Below are 23,386 nucleotides of genomic sequence, written 5' to 3' on the forward strand. Positions count from 1 at the left end.
ACTGTACTGTGACAAAAAAAGCATCTTCTAAGCTCAAACCAGGGACCATGAAGCTGTGCTACCTGCTGCGCCACCATCCCACCCATGTTACGACAGATCACAAAGGGTGTTTTGACTTAAAATTACTCGACCCCCACCTACCTTTAACACCACATTTTGTTCCAATAGCTAAACAAAGAAGAGTTATGATGCTTGAACTGTTGTCATGGAGACAACATTTTCCACCTCTGTTTAACAGTTTAATACAAACAGCCTTGTAATGCCTGAGCTAAACTAATCATCTCTCTTTTATGTCGGAAAAAAAAGCGAAATAGTTCCAAATTAGGCACTGCATCTATAAAAAAAGTAGCACTATCTGTTTTCTTGGGCCATAAACACCCACATGAACAGAAGGAATTGGAAACATTCATTTATAAGGATCATTAATTGAATCAGAGGGGATATCCTTATGCCGATTTTCGTTGCCTGCTGACATCCGAGAGTATCTTTTATTTCCTAATTAAGACTTTTTAAAATGAGAAATAAATCTTTGAGAGAACTTTAGAGTTGTCATGGAAGTGTAACTTAATGGTAAACATCCACTTACCACTAAAAGTGCAAAGAGGATGACCCCACAGCTCCAAACATCTGCTTTTCTGCCATCATACTTCTCTCCCTGTCATTGAGAGTGAGAGAGAGAGAGAGAGAGAGAGAGAGAGAGAGAGAGGTGATTGAAGGGCAGACTGGTCCAACAGCTACATTAGAAGAGATGGCTCTGTGAGTTTACTTACCCTGATCACCTCTGGGCAGGCATAGTGAGGAGATCTGAAAGAGAAAAAGATGGATGAGTGAGAGACTTTAAATTTAGGTCTGCTACACTGGATTTAGTTTAGCACTTTTTATTTAGTGCATGTTTACTAAAGGTCTGAGGGTGCAAATACATGCAAACATGATAACACACTAAATTGTGTGCAAGCTGAAATACCAACAAAGGACTCCATCCATCCATCCATCCATCCATCTAGGGACCTCTGTAGTCCAATTAGGGACGGTGGAGGCCAATGATGACCATTGTATTTCTTCCCATTTTAACGATCATGGTAGGAAGTCCGGTCAACATTCACACACTACAGGCAAATTGGGAATGCCAGTTATCCTAATCTGCATTAGTCTTTGGACTGTGGGAGAAAACTAGAGCACCCACAGGAAACCCAACATGCACATGAAGAAAATGCACACAGACCCCAGCCAGGAATCGAACCCTGGCCCTAAGGTGCAAGGCGACAGTGCTAACCATTAAGCCATCAGGTCCGCCACCAACAAAGGACTGTGTCGCTCTAAATAAGAAGAAAGCATGTGGTGTCATTAACTGATGCATGTTAACCGGGACAAATATGGGATTTGGGGCTTTTTTTTTTTTATTGAGAAGAATAAGGTGGCGTTAATGCATATACTAGAGATATACTTCTACAGATTCCCCATAAACAAAGATATATACCAAGAGGATTCAGGAACAGTGATTGTGTGTAATTTAGTTATACTAAAAATTTTAACAAGTAAATTGTTTTTAATCATTAAAAAATATATATTTTTTCTTTTTCTCAAATATGGCTACTCAGGACATACTTGGGAAGTTTCATGAAATAATGACTACTGCAGTAAAGTTGGTTTCATATGGATGTTCGCCAAACAATTCAAACACAAGTCTTTATTCACACACTCCTTATAAACAGCATATATATATATATATATATATATATATATATATATATATATATATATATATATATTTTAGTCTGGAGTAAATTTTATTTAATCAATGCTTGGTTTGGTTTGCCTTTTTCGAAAGTCTCTTAGATATTTGAAACAGCAGCCACCCTCATGCACAAAAACCTTTTAATATCTATACTGCCTGGCCAAAAAAAACGTATTACCTGGATTTAACTAAGCAAATAGTTAAGAGCCTTCCACTATAGTTATTTTACTGCAGTTATTAATATGTTCAGCCGGCAACAAGTTATTTTAACCCTAACTCATGCAGTGAGCAGCTTCTCATTTCTTAAACAACCATGTCAGAAGACACATCCTGGAGTCATGACAAAGATGTTTTTCTGTTTCAAAAGGGTCAAATTATTGGCCTACATCAAGCAAAGAAAACAATTTAGTATATTGATAAAACTACTCAACTGGGTTGAGAACCAGTACATTATTACAACCTGGAAGGATTACAATTCATTTTATTTTTTTTTATGATTGTGATCGGAGAGCTTTTAAACATTTATTGAAATCCAATTACAGTAAATCCCAGTTAAAGAGAAGAACATTTCCACATGCACAATGTGAAGAGAACTCAAGGGACTACAAACAAATAAACAGCTTTGGGGATTTTAGAAAAACACTTATCAGTGGGGCTAATAGAAAAAAGAAAAAAAAAAAGGCTTTAATTTGCTAGGGAGCCATAAAGCATGGACAGTGGAGCTTTGAAAATAGTCATGTGCTCTGATGAGCCCAGATTTACCCTGTTTCAGAGGGATGGCTGCATCAGGGAAAGAAGAGAGGTGATGCACCCATCATGCCTAGTGCCTACTGTACAAGCCCGTGAGGCAGTGTTATGATCTGGGGTTGCTTCAGTTGGTCAGGTCTAGGGTCAGCAACTTTATGTAGCCAAAAATTTTGATCAGATGACTACATGAATGTACTCAATGAACAGGTTTTTCCATCAATGGACTTTTTCTTCCCTGACAGCGCAGGATGATAAGACCAGGATTCATCGGGTTTAAATTGTGAAAGAGTGGTTCAGGAAGCATGAAACATCATTTTCACACATGGATTAACCACCATAAAGTCTGGACCTTAACCTCATTGAGAGTCTTGAAAGGGAGTGCTGGGAAGGACTTGAAGCAGCAGACCGAGTCTTCCATCGTCAATACAAGATCTTGGCGAGAAATGATTGCGACTCTGGACGGAAATCAATGTTGTGATGTTCCATAAGCTTATCCAAACGATGCTACTGAAAATGCGTGCCGTAATCAAAGCAGAAGCGGCCCAACAAAATGATTAATGTGTGACTGATTCTTTTTCTTTTTTAACAAATGATACCACTATACATGCAAATAAACATGCATTATTTGAGATATATATGTCAATCAAGGTTTCAATGCAAATTGGATCCTAAGAACCCAAGTATAAAATCTAAGCTCAATTTTCACATTTTGTTAGATGCCCATATAACCAGGTAAATAATGGCACCTTGGCACAGGAATCTTGAATCACTTTAAATATGACTGGCCTTAATTCTATTCAATATTTACAAAATTCGTTAAGATTATAAATTCCAAAGCAATATTTATAAGCAAACACATTATAAGCTTTCTTTCTGATGTTAATATGTTCGGCTCGGGCGCTGGCTCACTGCCCTGCCTCTCCACTGCTCCTCCACTGACACTGCTGAATGATCCAATAATGTAACATTAGATTTTAATGACTTCCTGCTAGAGGTCTGTAAAACTGCAGTCCAATAACTGTCAAAATTGTTTAACATATTTATGAGTAATGACCCGGACGGTACAGTTGCTTGACTGGAGCTGTCATATGAAGCCAGGCACTAGCACCGATGGAGGGATGTCAAAGAGTTTCCTCTGTAAACAGGGGATACCTATTTGCAAATGTCTTATAGCATTATGCAAATGCATGCAAATGAAACCAATTTGCGGCAGGCAAACAGTGGCTTGTCAAAAAGCATACTAATTAAATCAAGATTTTTCATGAACCCAGCCGTAAAGTTGTGGCAATGGCATCGTATTTGATAGAAAAACTCTCTCTATTATCATACTATTATTGTTACTGAATGAATGCATGGAAAGGTGATGTATTCTGTCTCGGCGACTAAGTATTACTGTCAGTTACCTTAAAATATAAAGTATTAGCCCGCTCTAGTGCATCAGCTTTAATATACAGATTACTACATGATTACAGATTAAACATTTTATTAGGTCTTAATTAAAAAATATTTTTTTTAAAAATTCACATATGGAATATTTTTAGTTGCTTAAATAATATTTCATACCACATTGCCCTTGAATTCTCTAATCTGTTTGGTCATATGGTGATGGTTCATTTTAAAAACAATAGCTTCAATCCTTATAAATATGCACAACCAACCTTTCTATTGCAACATCACATTCACATGATTAACAACAGCCACAAAATTTACGATTTATAATAACCAGCCTTAAAAATGCTGCTGTATACAGGTTTAATAGTTGTAATGAAGGATTCTAAAGGAGTATCCAGAGTTGGAACTATGGACAGCAGCTTAGTGGTTAGCACTGTTGCCTTGCACCTCCAGGGTCCGTGTTCGATTCCCAATCTCGGATTTGTGTGCATGGAGTTTGCATTGTGGGTTTCCTCCAGGTACTCCGGTTTCCTCTCACAGTCCTGAGACATGCAGATTTGGCGTTCCCAAATTGCCAGTAGTGTGTAAATGTGTGTGTGTGTGTGTGTGTGTGTGTGTGTATGTGTGTGTCCTGTGATGGACTCGCATCCCATCCAGGGTGCACTACGCCTCATATCCTATGTCTCCTGGGATAAGACAAGCCCCCCACAGCCCTGTATATAGGATAAAGCGGTATAGAAGATAAGTGAGTAAGTGAGTGCTCTTAGTCTTGACAAACTAGATGTTTTTTGAAAGAAAGAGCAGCTGGTGATGGAATGACTGCTATAACATAAGTCGTAAAAAATAACTAACAGGTTTCAAAACATTAACTGTAACTATAGACCATAATGTGTATAATCATCTTCCAGAGGTATCAGTAACTGCGCTTTGCTGTAAGCTGTACCATTATTTCCTACAACAATACATCCTGTTGTGTTTTATTCCTTAAACTGTTTAGACATGAATGATGAACTGGTTGCTTATATGTATACACTCATTACCCCAACTGCTTTGTTTTCCATTGGTAAAATTATTGAGAATTCATTCCAATATCTGCTATATTAAAAGCCAAGCACTTTTTTTTTTTTTTTTTTTACATATATTTGAGCAGTTACAGTCAGCCCAGCACTGTAAACTGTGTTTTCATTTGACTGAGGGGAAAAAATACATCCTTAACCGCAACCATGCCCTGAGGTGAACCTTAGAAATAGGAAATACAGCCAGCCTCACAATTTATCCTCCTTGCAGGTGCTACTGTTGGTGGTGGAAGCACATACGCACACATTTTCAAAAATCGATTAAATAAAAAAGTGCAGCAGAAGCTTTTACTGCAAAGATTACTTGCTCTGGAATTCTGGCAGCCCATCATCTGTTCCTGATCAGAGTGAGAGGGTGAGATAAGGCCAGATGTAACATTTTTGTTGGTTTTGCAGCTCCGGTATTACTGGTGTTATTATGATGAGAGATGTGTACAGTATGTGCAGGTGATAAGTCACACGGCCACATATTGGATTTGCAGCCGGTCTAAGTTCACTTATGAAAGTGTGTCAAATCTAAGATAAATCAGATTTGTGTCACATCTAAGTAAAAAAAAATCAACTTGTACTGCTCCAGCCATGTAATGGCAAGGTAGGCATTCAGTCTATTGTTTGATCTAGAAATAATGTTTAATACTGACAAAAGGGGCAGTCATAGCAGTTAACTATGAAGTCATAGAAGTCATAATCTGCTATCTACTTTGACCCAGGCTATGCATATTAATTTACAGCAATATCAGTATGAGGGTGGCACAGCGGCTTAGTACGTAGCGCATTCACCTCCAGGCCTTGCACTTCAAGAGTCCAGGTTTGATTCCTGCCTCGCAGTCTCTATGCGCTAAACTGCATAGAGTTTACGTGTTCTCCTTGTACTTGGTGGGTTTCCTCCGGGTGCTCTGGTTTCCTTCTACTGATGTCCAAAGACATGCAAATTAAACTAATTGGTGTTCCCAAATTGTGTGAATAAGTGCGTGAATATTAACCGGAGGTCCTACCACGGCCATAAAGAGGGAATAAATACCCCTAGATACCCTCCATAGTGTCCCCTAGAGGTGGACAGGGAGAGAAGTATGATGGATGGATGGATGGATGGATGGATGGATGGATGGAATATCAGAAATACTGTATAAGAGAGTAACGACATACAGCACAAATGTGGCATAGGTGTAAGTGTGTTACTGTTAAGTCACTTCTTTTTAAAAAGCTCTTTCTTTCACTACTTTTAACCCATAATTATTGAAATCACATCTCTGTAATGGAGATTCAATCCAAAAACATTTATATAGACCTTTTTGGTTACATTAGCACAGGATATTATACTTTTTAGTCACATTAGCGCTTTAGGCTAAATGAATGACCTGGGAGAAAGAAAGCTTTTTTTTCTTTTCTTTTTTTTTTTTTAAACATTGCTACAAAATTGTTTTTATTAGGTGGTTAAACAACCAGACTTGGTAAAAAAACAAACAAACAAACAAAAAAAAAACACTTACAAATGTAATAAACACTACCTGAAGGATCATGCTAGCTCTGCACTGTCCTGCTAGTAACAGCACTAATCACTTAACCAATCTAGCACAGCGACTATGAATGCTTAGTGAATTAAAAACGTGGTCGATTCACCAAATGAGAAATTAGCCTTAGTTACAAATAAAAAGCTGATAAAATACACTATGTAAAACAAGCATTGCGTTTCACTGCGTACATGCGTGAAATGCTCAGCATTTTATATTCAACTCAAGTCCATTAGCTGTGGTAAACAGAATACATTTGTGTCAAGCAGAGAGCACACGAGGAGGCTAAAGATGAATGTGTTTAATTAAAAACTGTCATATCTGCGCTTAGAGATGGCCCAGGCAGCCATGAGGGGACAATCAATAATCTCAGCACGCTAGTGCTAGCGCAGTGCTTTCCCAGCGCTTGCAGTCGCTAATATGAAGCAAAGACGTGGAATCAGGTGTAAGCTTTGGCCGCTGAGGAATGATCCTGTAGCATGCACAATACCGACGTATTATCTCACCCTCTTTTATATGTCTTGCTCATCTATACTTCCAAGTGCTTTATTGAGATAATAGGACCACTGATGAAATAATGAGCAATTTAGAACTAAAACACCGGAGAGAGCTACAAAATGTCGTCAGGCTATATGGAGAGTGTTAGTTAAATGTCTACCCCTTATGGACCCTCAAGAAAAACAGCTCTTTTGTATTTGCTGTCCTTTATTTATCTCTCCTGTCAGATTGTGCCTCAGGTCAGCCTATCAGACTACGCTTCCTAATTGCAGCTATTCAGCTAGACGGGCAGCTATTCAGCTAGACGGGCTAACCTCGTTTCGCGCCGACAGAAATGCAGCTCTGTGCGGTAAGACTCGCGGTGGCGGCTTATGTGTTTACATCAACACGATATGGTGCAAGAACTCTGTGCTAGTTTCTAGTTATTGCTCATTGCTAGTGGAGTTTGTGATTGTTAGATGCAGACCTTTTTATTTACCACGGGAATTCACCACTGTTTTCATTATCGGAGTGTACATTCCACCTAGTGCTAATGCTAAGGAAGCGCTATGGGAACTGTATACAAAGATCAGTGAACTGCAAAATACACACCCGGATGGACTGTTTATTGTTGCTGGAGATTTCAACCATGCAAATCTCAAGTCAGTGCTTCCTAGATTCCATCAGTATGTGGATTTTGCAACGAGAGGGAAAAACACGCTGGATCTTGTTTACACAAACATCCCCGGCGCATATCGGGCAGAGCCCCGCCCCCACCTCGGCTACTCAGACCACATCTCTGTTATGCTAATTCCAGCATACAGACCACTCGTCAGGCGCTCAAAACCGGTTCTGAAGCAGGTGAGAACCTGGCCTGCAGGAGCCATCTCTGCTCTTCAGGACTGTTTTGAGTGCACTGACTGGAACATGTTTAGGGAGGCTGCAACTTACGGCGACTTCACTGACTTGGAGGAGTACACGTCATCAGTGACCAGCTACATCAACAAGTGCACCGATGACGTCACTGTCTCCAAGAGCATCATCTCACGACCCAACCAGAAACCGTGGATTACTGCGGAAGTGCGTGCACTTCTGAGGACCAGAGACTCTGCCTTCAAAGCGGGAGACAAGGTGGCCCTCAGAACAGCAAGGGCCAAACTTTCTCGGGCCATCAGAGAGGCAAAGCGCGCACACGCCCAGAAAATCCACAATCACTTCAGGGACAGCGGTGACACACGGCGCATGTGGCAGGGCTTACAAGCCATCACAAACTACAGGGCGACATCACCTGCCTGTGACAGTGACGGCTCCCTCCCAGATGCGCTGAACAACTTTTATGCTCGGTTTGACAGGCAGAACAACGTGGCGGCGAGGAAGACCACCCCTCCTCCGAACGACCAGGTGCTGTGTCTCACTACAGCTGAGGTGAGGAAAACTCTACGCAGAGTCAACCCACGTAAAGCTGCTGGACCAGACAACATCCCAGGCAGAGTGCTCAGAGAATGTGCTGAACAGCTGGCAGATGTTCTCACCGACATCTTTAACATCTCTCTGAGCAGCGCCGTCGTTCCCACGTGCTTCAAGGCCACCACCATCGTCCCCGTGCCCAAGAAGTCTACTGTGTCCTGTCTCAATGACTACCGTCCCGTTGCACTCACACCCACCATCATGAAGTGCTTCGAGCGGCTCGTCATGAGACACATAAAGACCCTGCTGCCCTCCTCACTGGACCCACTGCAATTTGCGTACCGTCCTAACCGCTCAACGGACGACGCCATCTCCACTACACTCCATCTTGCCCTCACACACCTTGACAAGAAGGACACATATGTTCGAATGCTGTACATAGATTTCAGCTCAGCATTCAACACTATCATCCCCCAACAACTGATTGGGAAGCTGAACCTGTTGGGCCTGAACACCTCCCTCTGCAACTGGATCCTGGACTTTCTGACCGGTAGGCCTCAGTCAGTACGGATCGGGAACTGCACCTCCAGCACCACCACACTGAGCACTGGGGCCCCACAAGGCTGTGTGCTCAGTCCCCTGCTGTTCACACTGCTGACTCACGACTGTGTAGCAACACACAGTTCGAACCACATCATTAAGTTCGCTGATGACACAACCGTGGTGGGTCTCATTAGCAAGAACGACGAGTCAGCGTACAGAGAGGAAGTGCAGAGGCTAACAGACTGGTGTAAAGACAACAACCTGTCTCTAAATGTTGACAAGACAAAGGAGATGGTTGTTGACTTTAGGAGGACACGAGGCGACCATTCTCCGCTGAGCATCAACGGCTCCTCTGTGGGAATCGTCGAAAGCACCAAATTCCTGGGTGTCCACCTAGAGAAGGACCTCAGCTGGTCCCTCAACACCAGCTCCCTACAGAAGAAAGCCCAACAGCGTCTCTTCTTTCTGAGAAGACTGAGGAAGGCCCAGCTTCCACCACCGATCCTGACCACCTTCTATAGAGGAACTATCGAGAGCATCCTGAGCGGCTGCATCACTGTCTGGTTTGGGAATTGTGCCATATCGGATCGCAAAACCCTACAACGGATAGTGAGGACAGCGGAGAAGATCATCGGGGCCTCTCTCCCCTCTATTGAAGACATCTACACCACACGCTGCATCCGCAAAGCCACCAGCATTGTGGCTGATCGGACACACCCCTCTCACATACACTTCACACTCCTGCCATCTGGAAAAAGGTACCGAAGCATTCGGGCACACACATCCAGACTGTGCAACAGCTTTTTTCCACAAGCCATCCGTCTCCTCAACAAAAAGGGACTGGACTGATAAACACAAACACACTCACACACACACAAACACAAACATTATCACACAGCTTAACTCAACTACCTCAAAATATTGAGACTGGACTGACTAATCAACACAAGTGCAGACACACTGACCTACACCACCAAATTATCGTACACACCAACCTGTAAATGCTTCACTGTTTTTAACAATCTTTTTGCACAATGATCATTACTGGACTACATTTTTGCACTAATTCCTCAAATCTTGCTGCTGTTTTAAGGAATGTTTATGTTTACCCACTACCTCAACACCATATTTTATGTTCGGTTATGTCGTGGTTGCGCACTGTCACTTTGTTGTTGCTCTTGTTTGCACATTTGCACGTGCACTTTATGTTGTCTATAAAAATGTTACTTAGCTAGTTAGTTATTGTTAATTTATGTTGTAATTTATGTTAGGTCTCTCTGTCCTGTCTCTGCTAGCCAGTTAACTAGGCCTCTTGGTTAGCTAGTTTAGTGTCTATGTTAATTTATGTCGTAAATTTATGTTGCATGTAGCACCTTGGTCCTGGAGGAACGTTGTTTCGTTTCACTGTGTACTAACTGTATATGGTTGTAATGACAATAAAGCCTACTTGAACTTGAACTTGAACTAATGCACAAAGATAAGAACAGATTAATAGCTAGTAATCTGGCAAGTACATTACTGACTGAAAGTATCAGGAAGTAGGAACTCAATGCAACCACTTTTAGCTTGACCAGGTACAGTAATATAAGCACCAAAAGATATAGAACCTAAATTTCTCCTAAGGCTCTACCATGGTGCATGCTTCTACCATGAACCACAGTATGGTAGTATGGAATACATGGCAAGATGTCAAATATGTTATACATGTTCACGTATGTCAACACCGCCGCCAGCTGAACTGAACAACATTGATCACTAAATATACACCAGCAAACTCATGACAGAATCACTGGAGCACCTAAGGGTTACCTGCGAGGACCAAAGGCTAGCCTGCTCAATCTGATCCCACAGAAAAGCCAATGCAGCACATATTGCTGTAAAGAAGTTAATGCTGGCTACGATAGAAAGACAGCAGAACATCCAACGCACAACAGCCTGCTGCATACTGGGTCCAGCAGGCAAGAGCCACCAACCAAACTTTTAAGATCTCAATTTAATCAAGCACCCATGGGATGCGCTTGAGAAACAGCTCCGATCCAAGGAGGGCCCACCCTACAACCAACAGCACCCAAGTGATATGCTGTCAACCTCTTGTTGCCAAACACCACGGCATACCCACAGAGGCCCTGCAGAGGCACACCCAGAGGGGCCAGAGCCACCCCAGTGGCACAAGGGCACTATTAATGTTAAAGGTGTTAATGTAATGGTTACCACAATTATACTCTACAAAGGTTATACTACCGCAGTAACCACTGAAGTGCCATAGCATGTTCCCTACCATGAGTAACACAGTAATACTATGGTATACAAAGATCAGTCATAACATTAAAACACAAAACTTTATGGCCAATATTCTGCAGGTTCCCCTTGTGCCCCGTGGGCTGGTCTGGCCCCATCTGAGCATGACTCCACAACACCTCTGAGGGTTTTGTTATAGTGTCTAGTGCCTGGTGAGGCCTCTTTGAATCAGATTTGATTGTCTAGGGCATCCCATGTGTGCTCTGTGGCATCCCATGTGTGCCTTGAGCTCTTTGCCTGTTAGATACCATATGTGGTAGGCTGTGGTGGACAGGTGTTTGTTTCGGTGCTTTTCTACCGTCTTGATTGCTGACTTTTTTCAGCAGGTGGTGCTGCAATGGCAGGCTGGATTTGGCCCCCACAGGCTGGGTGCCAATGATCACCAAAGATAGTTGTGACAAGTCTTTTTCTAGTAATTTAATAACACATTAACAACATTTCCCATTGTTTCCACTAACATTCTACATGCTAGATTGTTAGACTTTGCCATCCATTAGCTAGCATGCAAATCTTCCTGCCAACTTACAACAGTGTTCTCAAAAATGAACCCCTTTAATTAGGGGTGTCTCTCATTTTTAACCTTTCCATGTAAGTGATTAAATTATGTCTAACCAGATACACTAAATGCTGCTAGCGTATAGAACTCTTTTTTAATTTCCACATCTTTTTTAATCTCTTAGCTTACAGACAATTGTGTAACCGTCACAGAGAACGATGTAGAGAATTTTTCAAGCGCATTAGACATTAAATTCTGTTAACCCCTTGCCCCCGAAAGGATGTCTTTACCTAAAAAGACATCCTATTGTATCTGCTAACCCTAACAGGGTTTTATACAACTCTACACTTAAGATTTAAATGACTATGATTTAGCGTCTTTATATTTTTATTATCTCTGTGTTACACCAGGAGCAAGCGATAAAGGTACGGATCGTTTTTGCCATGGAGACAGAACTCTGCGAGAGCTGCTATTAAAGTATGACTCACCCACAGCTAGTTTCCAAGAGACTGTCTCCAACCTGCAGAGAAGCCATTCCAAAGTCTGCTATTCTGATGTTGTTCTTCTCATCCAACAGCAGGTTCTCTGGCTTCAGGTCTCTGTGGCTGAACAAAAGAGGCAAATGTTTTACATGAGAAACCAGGACACATGGAGATGTTGGACGACTTTTAATTTCATCGAAATGATTACTGTAGATTAAATACAGACGGTGATTAAAGGTAGATTTAATTATAGATAACATTTACGTAATTGCCCCCTTTTTTTTGTACTTTTCTTAATATCAGATTAGTTTCCAGATTGGTATGAACGTACAGCATGCATAGTCTTTTCAACTACAGGTCACTGGAGGTTTCCTTGTATTGTATTTTCTTTTTTTCACCTTTGCCGATATCAGACATTAAAATTGTAGTGAAGCTGCCACAGGGCATTAAGCTTCTTACAGGGTCTAGACAACCATCTCTCACACACACAAAACCATTGTTGCTTCTAGGTTTTTAGGCATTTTTGTTTTGCTGTTGGTCTTTAATAAGGGGGGTCAGGATTGTGTAGTACAGATTGACAGCACAACATGGGCAGCCATATTATGAACTGATTTTAGTTCATTTTTATCAACTATACAAACAAGACTAAAAAATGTAAAAAATAGGTCACATAGGCAAAGAAATAGCACAGATACACATGATCGTGTGTGTGTGTGTGTGTGTGTGTGTGTGTGTGTGTGTGTGTGTGTGTATGCCCCGCGATGAACTTGCACAATGTCCGAGTGTACCCCAAGTCTTATGGGATAGGCTAAAGGCTCCAGGCCCCAGTGACCTCTGCATAGGGATAAGCGCTATAAAAAATAAATGAAAAAACTAAGAAGGTTGAGGAGCTTTTTATGAAAGCCTCTTCTAAAACTCTGGTAAACTGATTTTCTGTTGTTATTCATGTTTTTGAGTAATAAAGATTTTGATGTCTCAGACCTTGAAGAAGTAATACGAAATATCGTATCAGTGGGTATAAGTAAATACAAATTAGGTCATAAACACTTGGACCCTTTATATAAGACCAGGAGGTCCCTGGTTTGAGCTTCGATGCCGCATGATTGCCACTATTAGACCCTTGAGACAGGTCCTTCACCCCCAAATGCTCAGATACTGTACAATTGAGCTGGCAACCCGACCCTGTAAGTATCTGCCACAGATACAGTGGATGTATATCAGTTGCCCAATGTGCCGGGCAGCACGTAGATGGAACCATCCATCCTACAGTAGGTATGTATACACATAGACACATTACAACCTTATTCTACCACATGTGATCATTCTTCTTAATCATAGTATTTTATGACCTAAAAATAATCTTGCAGATATTTAATGATCAGCGCTTCAGGTACAAAACACTCTGAATACATCTAAGATCAAAAAGAAGCTTTTTTCACTTACATCATTTTAATCACAAATCACCGCTTAATTGGGTTGCCTTCAAACTTGAACTTTTTGTGATTAAAGCTATCAATAAAGTAGGCCACAGATATTCATAACTTAAGCAACCAATGATTCCACAATCCCCAATCTACTTGTATAAACGATCAAATCTCTTTTGCTTCGAGCTCCTTTGAAGTCTCACCGCAGAAATCCGTTGGTTTGAAGTCACCTGCTGGGTTTCAAATAACCTGATCAAGTGATACGATTGTGATCAGACAATGTTTCACATTCTCTCTGAGGAAGCCAAGGATTTAGCTCAGCCGGATGCTGACCGTTCCACTTTGTGTTAGATTTGGGTACGGAGTAAGGCAGGAAGGCTGTCTCTCTGCAAAGCCTACTGTGAGGCTAGCAGGTAGGAAATGGTCTACTAGTCTCACACAATTTCCTCAATGAAAACAAATCATGGCCTGTGAATGATTGAAATTGGCTGGATTGTAGTGCAGAAGACATTCCTGTGTTCTCACCAAACCAGAAGACAGATGTCCCTGATCAGCTGCTATTGAGAGAAAAGTCGTTGAGGTTGTTGTATGGATATAGAGTTGTGAATAAAAATAGAAAAACTAAAACGAACATAAAACATTTTTGTTTTACTCGTAGCTCACAACCGCTCGAACATGAAAATTGTATAAGCGTTACAATGCCTTTGATCCAGAAAAACTGCAGCTCGCCAGTAAACTTGTTCTGAGATTTATACAGATGGTCAATAAAAGATGCGGCCCTGTGATTCCTGCTGGCCCTCCAGGTAAGACCCTCCAGAATAACAGCTGGCCAATAAGGAAGCAGCCATCCTGTAAGACCCGCCCAAACGATATATCCGCTTTAAAAGGGCAAATGTAAAACTGGAACAACTGAGGAGCAATTTTTTTGCATTTAATGAAGATTCAGTTTTTTGTTTGCAATCATTTTTATTCACTTTAAATCTATTTATTTTTTATTAATTCTTTTATTTTTATTCAATTATTTTGGCACAAATCTAATGCCATGGGAGAAATTTGGGAAAATTCAGATTCATCTAAATATCCACCTTTCAGACTGATGCACACTAGAGGTACAAAGTTGTAGAAGACAAACTGAAAAGAGATAAGGATTGTAACCACATATTTTAATGTAAAACTCCCACATGCTTCGCATAAATGTAACAAATCAACACAAATGTAATAGCTATTAAATTTTTGGGGACATTTATTACTTTTTTGGGGATTATACAATTATGATTATTGCATGAAAAGCTGCGGTTTAAGCTGCAGATTAGTATTAAGTTTGTGGTTTATTAAGTGTGCGGGATGCTTTTATTACACTGAGCGGTGTTAGAAGTGTTTTTTTTTGTGTGTGTGTGTGTGTGTGTGAGTGTGTGTGTGTGTGTGTGTGTGTGTGTGTGTGTGTGTGTGTGTGTGTGTGTGAGAGAGAGATTACGAAATAGTTTCCTTTCCCATTGGTGACACTTCTATCTTTATGGGTTTCTAGCCTGTCCACTTGACCTGCCCTTCCCCTCAAATTAACTTTCCTTCCCCCTAGTTTTAAAAAAAGAGCTGAGAAAGACGGATGGTCATTACCCCCTCCTGACCAACACTAACACTCAGAACCAATAAAGACATTCTTGAGGAGAGGACACGCTTTCTGTCAGCGAGGCTGCTGTTACGCCCTGGGGTTTTAGTCATAAACTCTGTGTGCCAAAAACGAGCAATTTCAAGCCTGCAATCAAACGAATCATAGGGATTTTTTTTTTTTATAATAAAACATGCAAAAGTGCAATGACACCCAAATGAGGATGGGTTTCCTGTTGAGTCCGGTTCCTCTCAAGGTTTTCTTCTATTACCATCTCAGGGAGTTTTTCCTTGCCACTGTCGTAGTCGTCCTCGGCTTGCTCATCAGGGACAGTCTTATCATTTTGATTCATACACATTCACATCTCATACAAACTTAAATAATTATTTTGATTGTGTAAAGCTGCTTTGCGACAATGTCAATTGTTAAAAGCGCTATACAAATAAAATTTAATTTAATTAAAATCAGGCTTCATTTGAGGATTGTATAATGATGTATAGACCATATAGTTGGGAGAAAATGGCATGACCTCACAGGAAGAGAATTGGGTCTCCGGAGCTTAAAATGGCAAATATACAGTACGCAGCACAGATGGAATGAATATGAGATTCATGATGTTGAAAGCCTACAGCTAACCACAGCATGGCATATTTGTGGCTCTGTGGTTGAATTCTGTAAAAATGTAAAAAAAATTTTATTAAAAAGCCATTCGTTTTTTAATAAATCTATTTTTTATATAAAAAAAAAATCTTCCAATAACACTCTACTAACATATAGTAGTAGAAGAAGTTTAAAATCTCCACTTTAAAAAAAGCATAAATATATTAATTCAAAAACATTGTTACATCGACTTTTAAAGAATTAAAAAAAATATTATCAGGTTTTTAATTGCTCAGAACTGGACTCAATCATTTCCTAACGTTGTGCATGAAATGTCGCAATTTCACTATGCTGCTGGATAGCGAAGGGACACAAGCCTAATTACTTTAGTTTGTAATCAGTTGCTGGGGGGCAAACTTTCACATCCAGCATCTGCACGTCACGTCAATATACCTTTTTTTTTTTACTTTGCTTTCTGTAACATTACATCTGGTTGAGATATTTCCATCATATTAAATGGTTCTTACTTTGGGAAGTTTATACATCCCAAAACTTGTGATTGACAAAAAGTCACATCATTTCCCCAGGCAGAGTCAGCGCTAGATTAGGACTGTAAGTTTTAGTCTGAGTCTTTCTCTTTCTCTCTCAGCCAAAAATACAGGGGAACTAAACATGACAGGTTTGCTTCCGATGGGTTTGACAGACCAAACTGCAGCTGCCTCGTCCATACTGCTAGTGCTCAAACTGGGCCTGAAAAAAAAGTCATAATTTAGCACTTGGCTGCAACAATATTGGACAGCTAACAACACAGCACATTAGCAAGAGCTTTCAGGCTCAGTAGGGACGAAAAAGAATTTGGGAGAGACGAGCCCAGAGAGACAAAGCAACCCCGCAGTGCTATTTATTCAATCATTTCCATCACCCATCCAGAGAGGCCTCCAACCCATCCATCAGGGGAAAAAAAAAAAAACATATGCCTGTAGATTGGAGTCTTCATTAGACTCGGACGAATGGTAAACAGATGCAAATATTGTGCTAATGGCTATGTTTTCGATGCATTAGCATAGTAATGCATGAAGAGAGTACAGTACAGCCACAAATATGAATTCAGTACGTAGGTCATTCACTTAAAACTATTAATAGTATTAAAAATAGCTGTAAAAGTTTTTATAATGATTAAAACTACATTTGAGGGAATCGAACACAGCAGCTTTACATAAAGTTGTAAAACGTATAGTTAGTTAACCAATATTTGGTTTACGTACCTACTACATTATAAAGATTAAAAGTTTGACATTTTAAGTAAAGCCCTCCCCGCAGGTTCATGAATGTGCTCTGAAAGTGACGGCTAAAGCTGTGAATTGCGCAATGACATCTTAATAGATAACGTGATAAAACATTTGTAGCTCTGCGTTGCAGGGCTCAATTTCTCTCTGATTATTTCCTCCTGTTGTACAGCTAATTGAAGCCCTCCGGGCTCTAAGCTCTGCGGAGCGAGAGCAGATGGAGCGAATTTCGACGCGCTTTTCCCTCTTTATCTCTGAGCCGAGGATAGAAGATGAGCTTGAGGACACAGTCGGTGATGGAAACTACTTTCATGTGTCATACCGAAGGGGGCCGATCTATCTCCGACCTGCCAGAGAGGCAACATCATGATGCCTCACTGGGGTGATAATTGGTATTTGCAACAATGCTTCATAATGACTAAGTAATGCTCCACTTCAGGTGGCAGTCGTCGTACGTAAATGATGTCGCCTTAAGTAATAAACGTGGCAAAACCGGCCATATGATCCATGAAATCAGGGAAAGGCAAGAAGAAAAACAAAAAAAACAAACAAACAAACAAACAAACAAAAAGCCTGATTTTGAAATTATACTTTCTAGTGTTGTCTTATAGTGATATGGTGGAAAAACTAAAAAGAAAAATATATAGCATAAGTACCCGTCATTGATGGTTAAAGAGTTTGTAGAAATAGTTAAAAGGTTTAAGGTTAAAATAAGCTGATCAGCTTTAATGTTATCAATAATATTATTATTTATTATTGGGGTCCCCCAATGTATGAAACGTGAGACAATGATGAGTTCCGACCAATGTTCAGACAAATTTTTTTTTTTTTTTTATTCATATAGATTCTCCAAAATAGATTTTGTTGTACTTAAGTTGCTGTGTAGAAGTTTATCCAAAATTAAAGTATTTTGCTAAAAATTCTTTAAGGCAAATAAGAGTTTTGTTTCCAATCTTGTCTTAAAGAAACAGCCTTTAATTTTTTATTAATTTAATAATATTCATAACTTTAATATTTATTTAATAAATAGCCAAATATTTATTTATTCAATAATTTTAACTTCTATAAGCTTCCCACAATTGTACTGTATCTTGCTGTAGAGTAAGATATCAGATCAGTATCTGTCTTATTAGCTTCAATTAGTCCTGGTTATATAAAGTGGCTGAATAAACTTGCCTACATCAACAAGATATGATTGGAAACGATAAAACCAGGATGTAACCGAACCTAAATAAAGATATAGATAGGAGGTGCACTAATAATTTGATGCAGTAGATGTGTGGATTAGGACCTTCAGGTCAAGTGAAATAAATGTTTTTTATATTGGAAGTGATTATAAAACATTCAAGTCAAACCAATCCCATATTGTCAGTCATTTTATTTTATTTATCTGACCTGGTTAAGGTTATGATGGTCAAAATGCCTTATATTTTTCATAAAATATATCCAGCTAATTATGTTAGAAAACACCAAGGCGGTTAATAATAACTGTGTGGGAAAAAAAAAAAAAACATCACTAGCTGAGATTGCGTAATGTACCAATGATGCTGACAGTGCCGGAAATTCTAGTTCTGGGACTTTTCCTGGTAGGATTTATGGAAAAAAAACAAAAAAAACATCTGGTTTATGCCAAGCCTTGTGTGGGTTTAAATCATACAGATGTTCCGGCAGCGACACTGTGTTATACTCCTATTATTCACAAAGATTTATGAGTCTTTAAAAGAACAGGCATGTGACCTGCCCTAATTGAAATAGTTAGCGCATATCTACGCTCTAAAGCTTCTATGCAGGTTTGATCACATTCCCATAAATTGGTTTAAGAAGAGATCTGCATAAAGGAAAAGTGTAAAAGACGTATTAAAGTGGGACGTTCGCAGCCAGATGACCCAATAAAATAGCTAGTGCACGTCTACAACTACACAAGCCAGTTGTCCACAACACTATGTTCATTATTTATACATGAACTGTAGAATCTGCATTCTGAGCCTACACTGAGCGTTACAGAGGAGAGGTTAAAGAGTTCAGCCAGGGAGATAATCAGAGCAGCATCATACAACAATTTCGATGCACACATTTAGCTGTAGTCTACTCCAACAAAAATCTGGTATCATGTGGCAACAGTACTAAACCTCTGAGTGTGTAAAAGAAGAGAGCAGGAAGAAGGTTTTACTGTCATTAAACAGGAGTATAACGAAATTAAACTATAACAGTGCAATTAAAACTCCGTGCACGCAGACCCCGAGGCCCTGGAGGTGTAATGCCATAGTGCTACTTGTATAAAAGATTTCAATGCACTTACCATATGGAGTGACTGTGACAGAAGTCCAGTGCCGAGATGATCTGTCTGAAAAACTTCCTGGCCTCTTTGGGCGTTAATCTTCCCTTCTTTACCAGGTAGTCGAAAAGCTCGCCACCAGACACGTGCTCTAGAACCAAATATCTGGCAGAAACAGAGAAAAAGATATTCGGGATAGAGTTTCAAAATGTTCTACTTCGGATTTGGTTTCTAATTCTGAATTTTGGTCTGTTATTGTTTTTTGAACTTACAGGCTTCATTTTTCAGATCAAGTTAATCAAGTCCCACATGTGAGGCTCAGATGTGAACGTGCATGTTTTTTTATAGCCCTTCTCTGTGTCAACGGCAAACACCCTTTATCCTCATATGCATATTCAAACAGACGCGCGTGTGGCGGCATACACACGCGGTCGCACAGCTGCACACTGACGCACAAAGCAACAGACACACAGATCCTCTGATTTATTAGTCGATTAAAGGATTTTCTCATGCGATTACCTGTCAGGGCAATTTAAATTAGGGATGAATTCATACTTGATTTGTGAGCGTAAAAACATTCTTCGGTAAACATTTTACGGCCGCTTGGGCCATCCATCTGTGTCATCAGAATATTAAGAAAACAAATTCCTTGCCGGTTTCCACAGTGACGCTTTTATCAATTATTGAAAACTACATTAGGTGTAACCAGTGGAGCGCCAAGCGAGGAGAAAGACAAAGCGCGCCCTCTTCTACGGCACGCGTCATGAACTCTCACACACACACATTCGCGCAGACAAACACCCAAGAGATGCTGGTACTTACAAATATTTCTTATTTTCATACACGTCGTGCAGCTTCAATACGTGAGGATGTTCTATGAGCTTCAGGATCGCTATTTCCCTCTCAACCTGCGAAGAGAAAAAAAAGAACAAATGATGAAACAGTACGACCAGAAAAGGTGTATAAATACAGTATTTACATTCCGTGCCTGTTATAACACAATAACAGACCCCTGAGAGTAAAGTACACAGAGAGGACCCATAATAACAAATGCACTAATGACTGTAATACCATCGGATTCCAGCGTGTTTCGTAAAACGCTGCGGCGGAGACGCGGTTCGCTGATATTAGCCTGTCCAGTCGTGTCTAATTAGTGCACCAGTACTTTCATTAAGAGGCTGAACATTAATCAGCACCATAGAAACAACACCAGGAGTGAGTACTGCATCCAGGTCTGGTGCCATGACACACATTAACATACACTCACTGGGCGTCAGGGTGAGAAGGAATGAGGTTTTAGAGCTGCACTGAACTGGTTCCCTTCAAACCTGTCCACCTACTTGGATGGTGGGAGGAAACTGGAGAACTTCGGAGAAGAAAATGCAAAACTCCACAAGCAGCAGCTCAGGATTGTGCCACTGTGAAATTTCACAAGTTACATCATATATTACTATTATGTGTTTACAGTGCTGTGCAAAAGTCTCGAGCTACCCATAATTATTTTATATTATATTATAATTAAATTAAATTATGTAGATCAAAGTAAATAAACTGTATATATAAATATATATATATAATATTTATTTGACAGGCTACATAGTTGTTTATACAACCTCAGCAGCAACCTCATTTCCCCTCTCATCTGTTCCAACCACTCAGCATTCAGCATCACCAGTGCACTAATCACCGGCCTGATCATCTGTCATCATCTACACCTGATTCTCACTGGTTCGTGCCTTAAGTTAAACGTTTTTTTTAATGCATGAATGATTGATAGGTCACTTTGTGGCTTAACAAACGAAAAACATTCCTCTGAAACTGGTCAGGTATGGGAACTGGACCGAAAATACAAGAAGGTCTGGCTCTTTGGATGTGAAATATGAAGCAATAAAGGGTGGCTTAAGACGTTTACACAGTAGTGTATATATAGAGCAGGGGTAGCTCGGAGGGTTAAGGTACTGAGTCACTGAATGATCAGAAGGTTGGCAGTTCAAGCCCCTGCTCCACCAAGTTGACACTGTTGGGCCCTTAAGCAAAGCACTTAACCCTGTCCGCTTCTGGGGTGCCATATCATGGCTGACCCCAGCTTTGCTGGGATATGAAAAGAATGAATTTCACTGGGCAGTAATAAGAAAATAAAGTCTTAACTAAATACATTATTTTCCTTGGAATTTTAGTCACCACTTCCTAACTCCAAGTTATTCTTGATCTGGAGTAATAAGGCATCCATAGTTTTATGATAAAATGTAAATTTATTGTCATTTTTGTAACAACTGTTTGTTTCCTTCATCTTTTCAGATTAGAACAGATCCATGCTCAAGCGTGCTGACATTTTTGATGTTTTAAGGGGCTGGATTGTTGGTCAATTTAAGGGGAAGATTGTCTCAGACACAAATACCCCGTTCTACCTTTTATACCCCTATCTCACCTACGCGGTTTCGTGCAGTGGCCATACAGTAAGTACGGTTTATCATGATTCACCGAGAGTTTTTGGCGCTGTGAGTACGTTTCCATCTTTTCGCGCGAAAAATTAAACATGTTTAATTTCTTTGCCGGCCCTCGCGGAAGCTTAGGTGTAGGTGAGATAGGGGTATTACTGAATTCCAGCTTAGTTTACTGAAAAAAGTAAAAAATCAATGGAGTCATGATTTGGACAACATGGGGCTTCTAAAAGACGTCTTCCGATCAGCTCCGATAAAAAAAAAAAAAAATCAACAAAGTGAAAATATTGTAGCTATTATTATTATTATTATTATTATTATTATTATTAATAATATTATTATTATTAATATTATTATTATTATTATTATTATTATTATTATTATTAATAATTTTTACCACATTTAAATACTGGAATCACATTATAATAATATCGGCACATACAGTAAATACCCTATTAGTATATTTAAGCAGTGGTAGTGTAAATATAAACATTTCATTGAAATTCAGTCCAGCCTGTAAGCAAAGTCTAATTCTCAGTAATGGAACTACTACAAATATGTTAGTTTCATCATTATGTATCACAACAACTCATCTGGTAAAATCCATATCCCAATATTGTAAATACTACCAGATACGACTGGTATTGATTATCAGTGGGAATATGTAGCTAACCAGGATAATCCGGATGCTAATGAAAGCGTAAACACCTGCTCAGAGGCACGCAGCAGAAGCAGCATTACCGCCAAGCGTCTTAGCATTCGTCGGATTTCATTTTCACTGCTTTTAAAATCTCATTGATGGAAGAAATTACAAAAACTCAATTACCTCAGCAAAGCTCAGCATCATTTATACGATTCATAATTTATTCACTTGATCCCAGAAGCAATAGACCTAAAAACCCATCTTCTTAAAATATACAGTATGTATTTATATCCACTATACTATATACAGCAGATGGAGGAAATATGCCCAGAGATGAAATGAAATATACTGTATATTAAAGTACGCTGCTAGGCTTTAGATAAAAATAGAACATATGCTTTCAAGTACAGCAAAATATTGTTTTTTTTTAATGATCTGTCATTTCAGTTATTACATTGCAATGTAAGATCTACAAATACGAGCTGCACGAACGCAAGCAAATTTATTAGCATATGTTGAACTGGAGCGCTCTTTACAAGTCTATAGCTATAGGCTGAGTGACTCCTCACACCAGCTTCTCCTCCTCACCCCAGTGCTCTCTACAGGCTGTGTGTTGATAAGACTGCAGATTCGTGTACCTGGGGTTCATATCGGTGACTGAACAAAGAGTCTGCATCTACCAGACAAGCCAGCTTATCTCACGGACACACACACACACACACACACCAAAAGAGATCACAACTGTTTACTCCAGCCACTCACACGCAAAATTGTACTAGAGACTGCATGACTATTAACACTTACTAGTCAACCAGAAATTCATATAAGTATCCCACCAAACTTTCTGCTGAACCTGGGACATTGGTAACGCTTGATCAGTATAATTAAATTCCGATAAACCATTTGTCAACAAACAGCCTTACACACACTAGCAATTACTTTTTCAG

General features: G+C 39.8%; 1 protein-coding gene across 10 annotated transcripts in view; it reads right to left on the reverse strand.

The window, feature by feature from the left end:
- Positions 1 to 23,386, reverse strand: part of brsk2b (BR serine/threonine kinase 2b) — a 179,590-nt gene that overhangs the window by 39,084 nt on the left and 117,120 nt on the right. For all 10 annotated transcript variants that reach the window (XM_053492633.1, XM_053492632.1, XM_053492626.1 and 7 more), the window contains exons 3-7: positions 20,178 to 20,263; positions 19,380 to 19,520; positions 12,171 to 12,287; positions 771 to 804; positions 587 to 655 (exon numbers count right to left, since the gene is read on the reverse strand). In XM_053492633.1, coding sequence (XP_053348608.1) covers positions 587 to 655; positions 771 to 804; positions 12,171 to 12,287; positions 19,380 to 19,520; positions 20,178 to 20,263 — 447 coding nt within the window. The remainder of the gene's footprint in view (positions 1 to 586; positions 656 to 770; positions 805 to 12,170; positions 12,288 to 19,379; positions 19,521 to 20,177; positions 20,264 to 23,386) is intronic.

This window comes from Clarias gariepinus, chromosome 3 (assembly GCF_024256425.1).
Source record: "Clarias gariepinus isolate MV-2021 ecotype Netherlands chromosome 3, CGAR_prim_01v2, whole genome shotgun sequence".
Lineage (NCBI taxonomy): Eukaryota > Metazoa > Chordata > Actinopteri > Siluriformes > Clariidae > Clarias > Clarias gariepinus.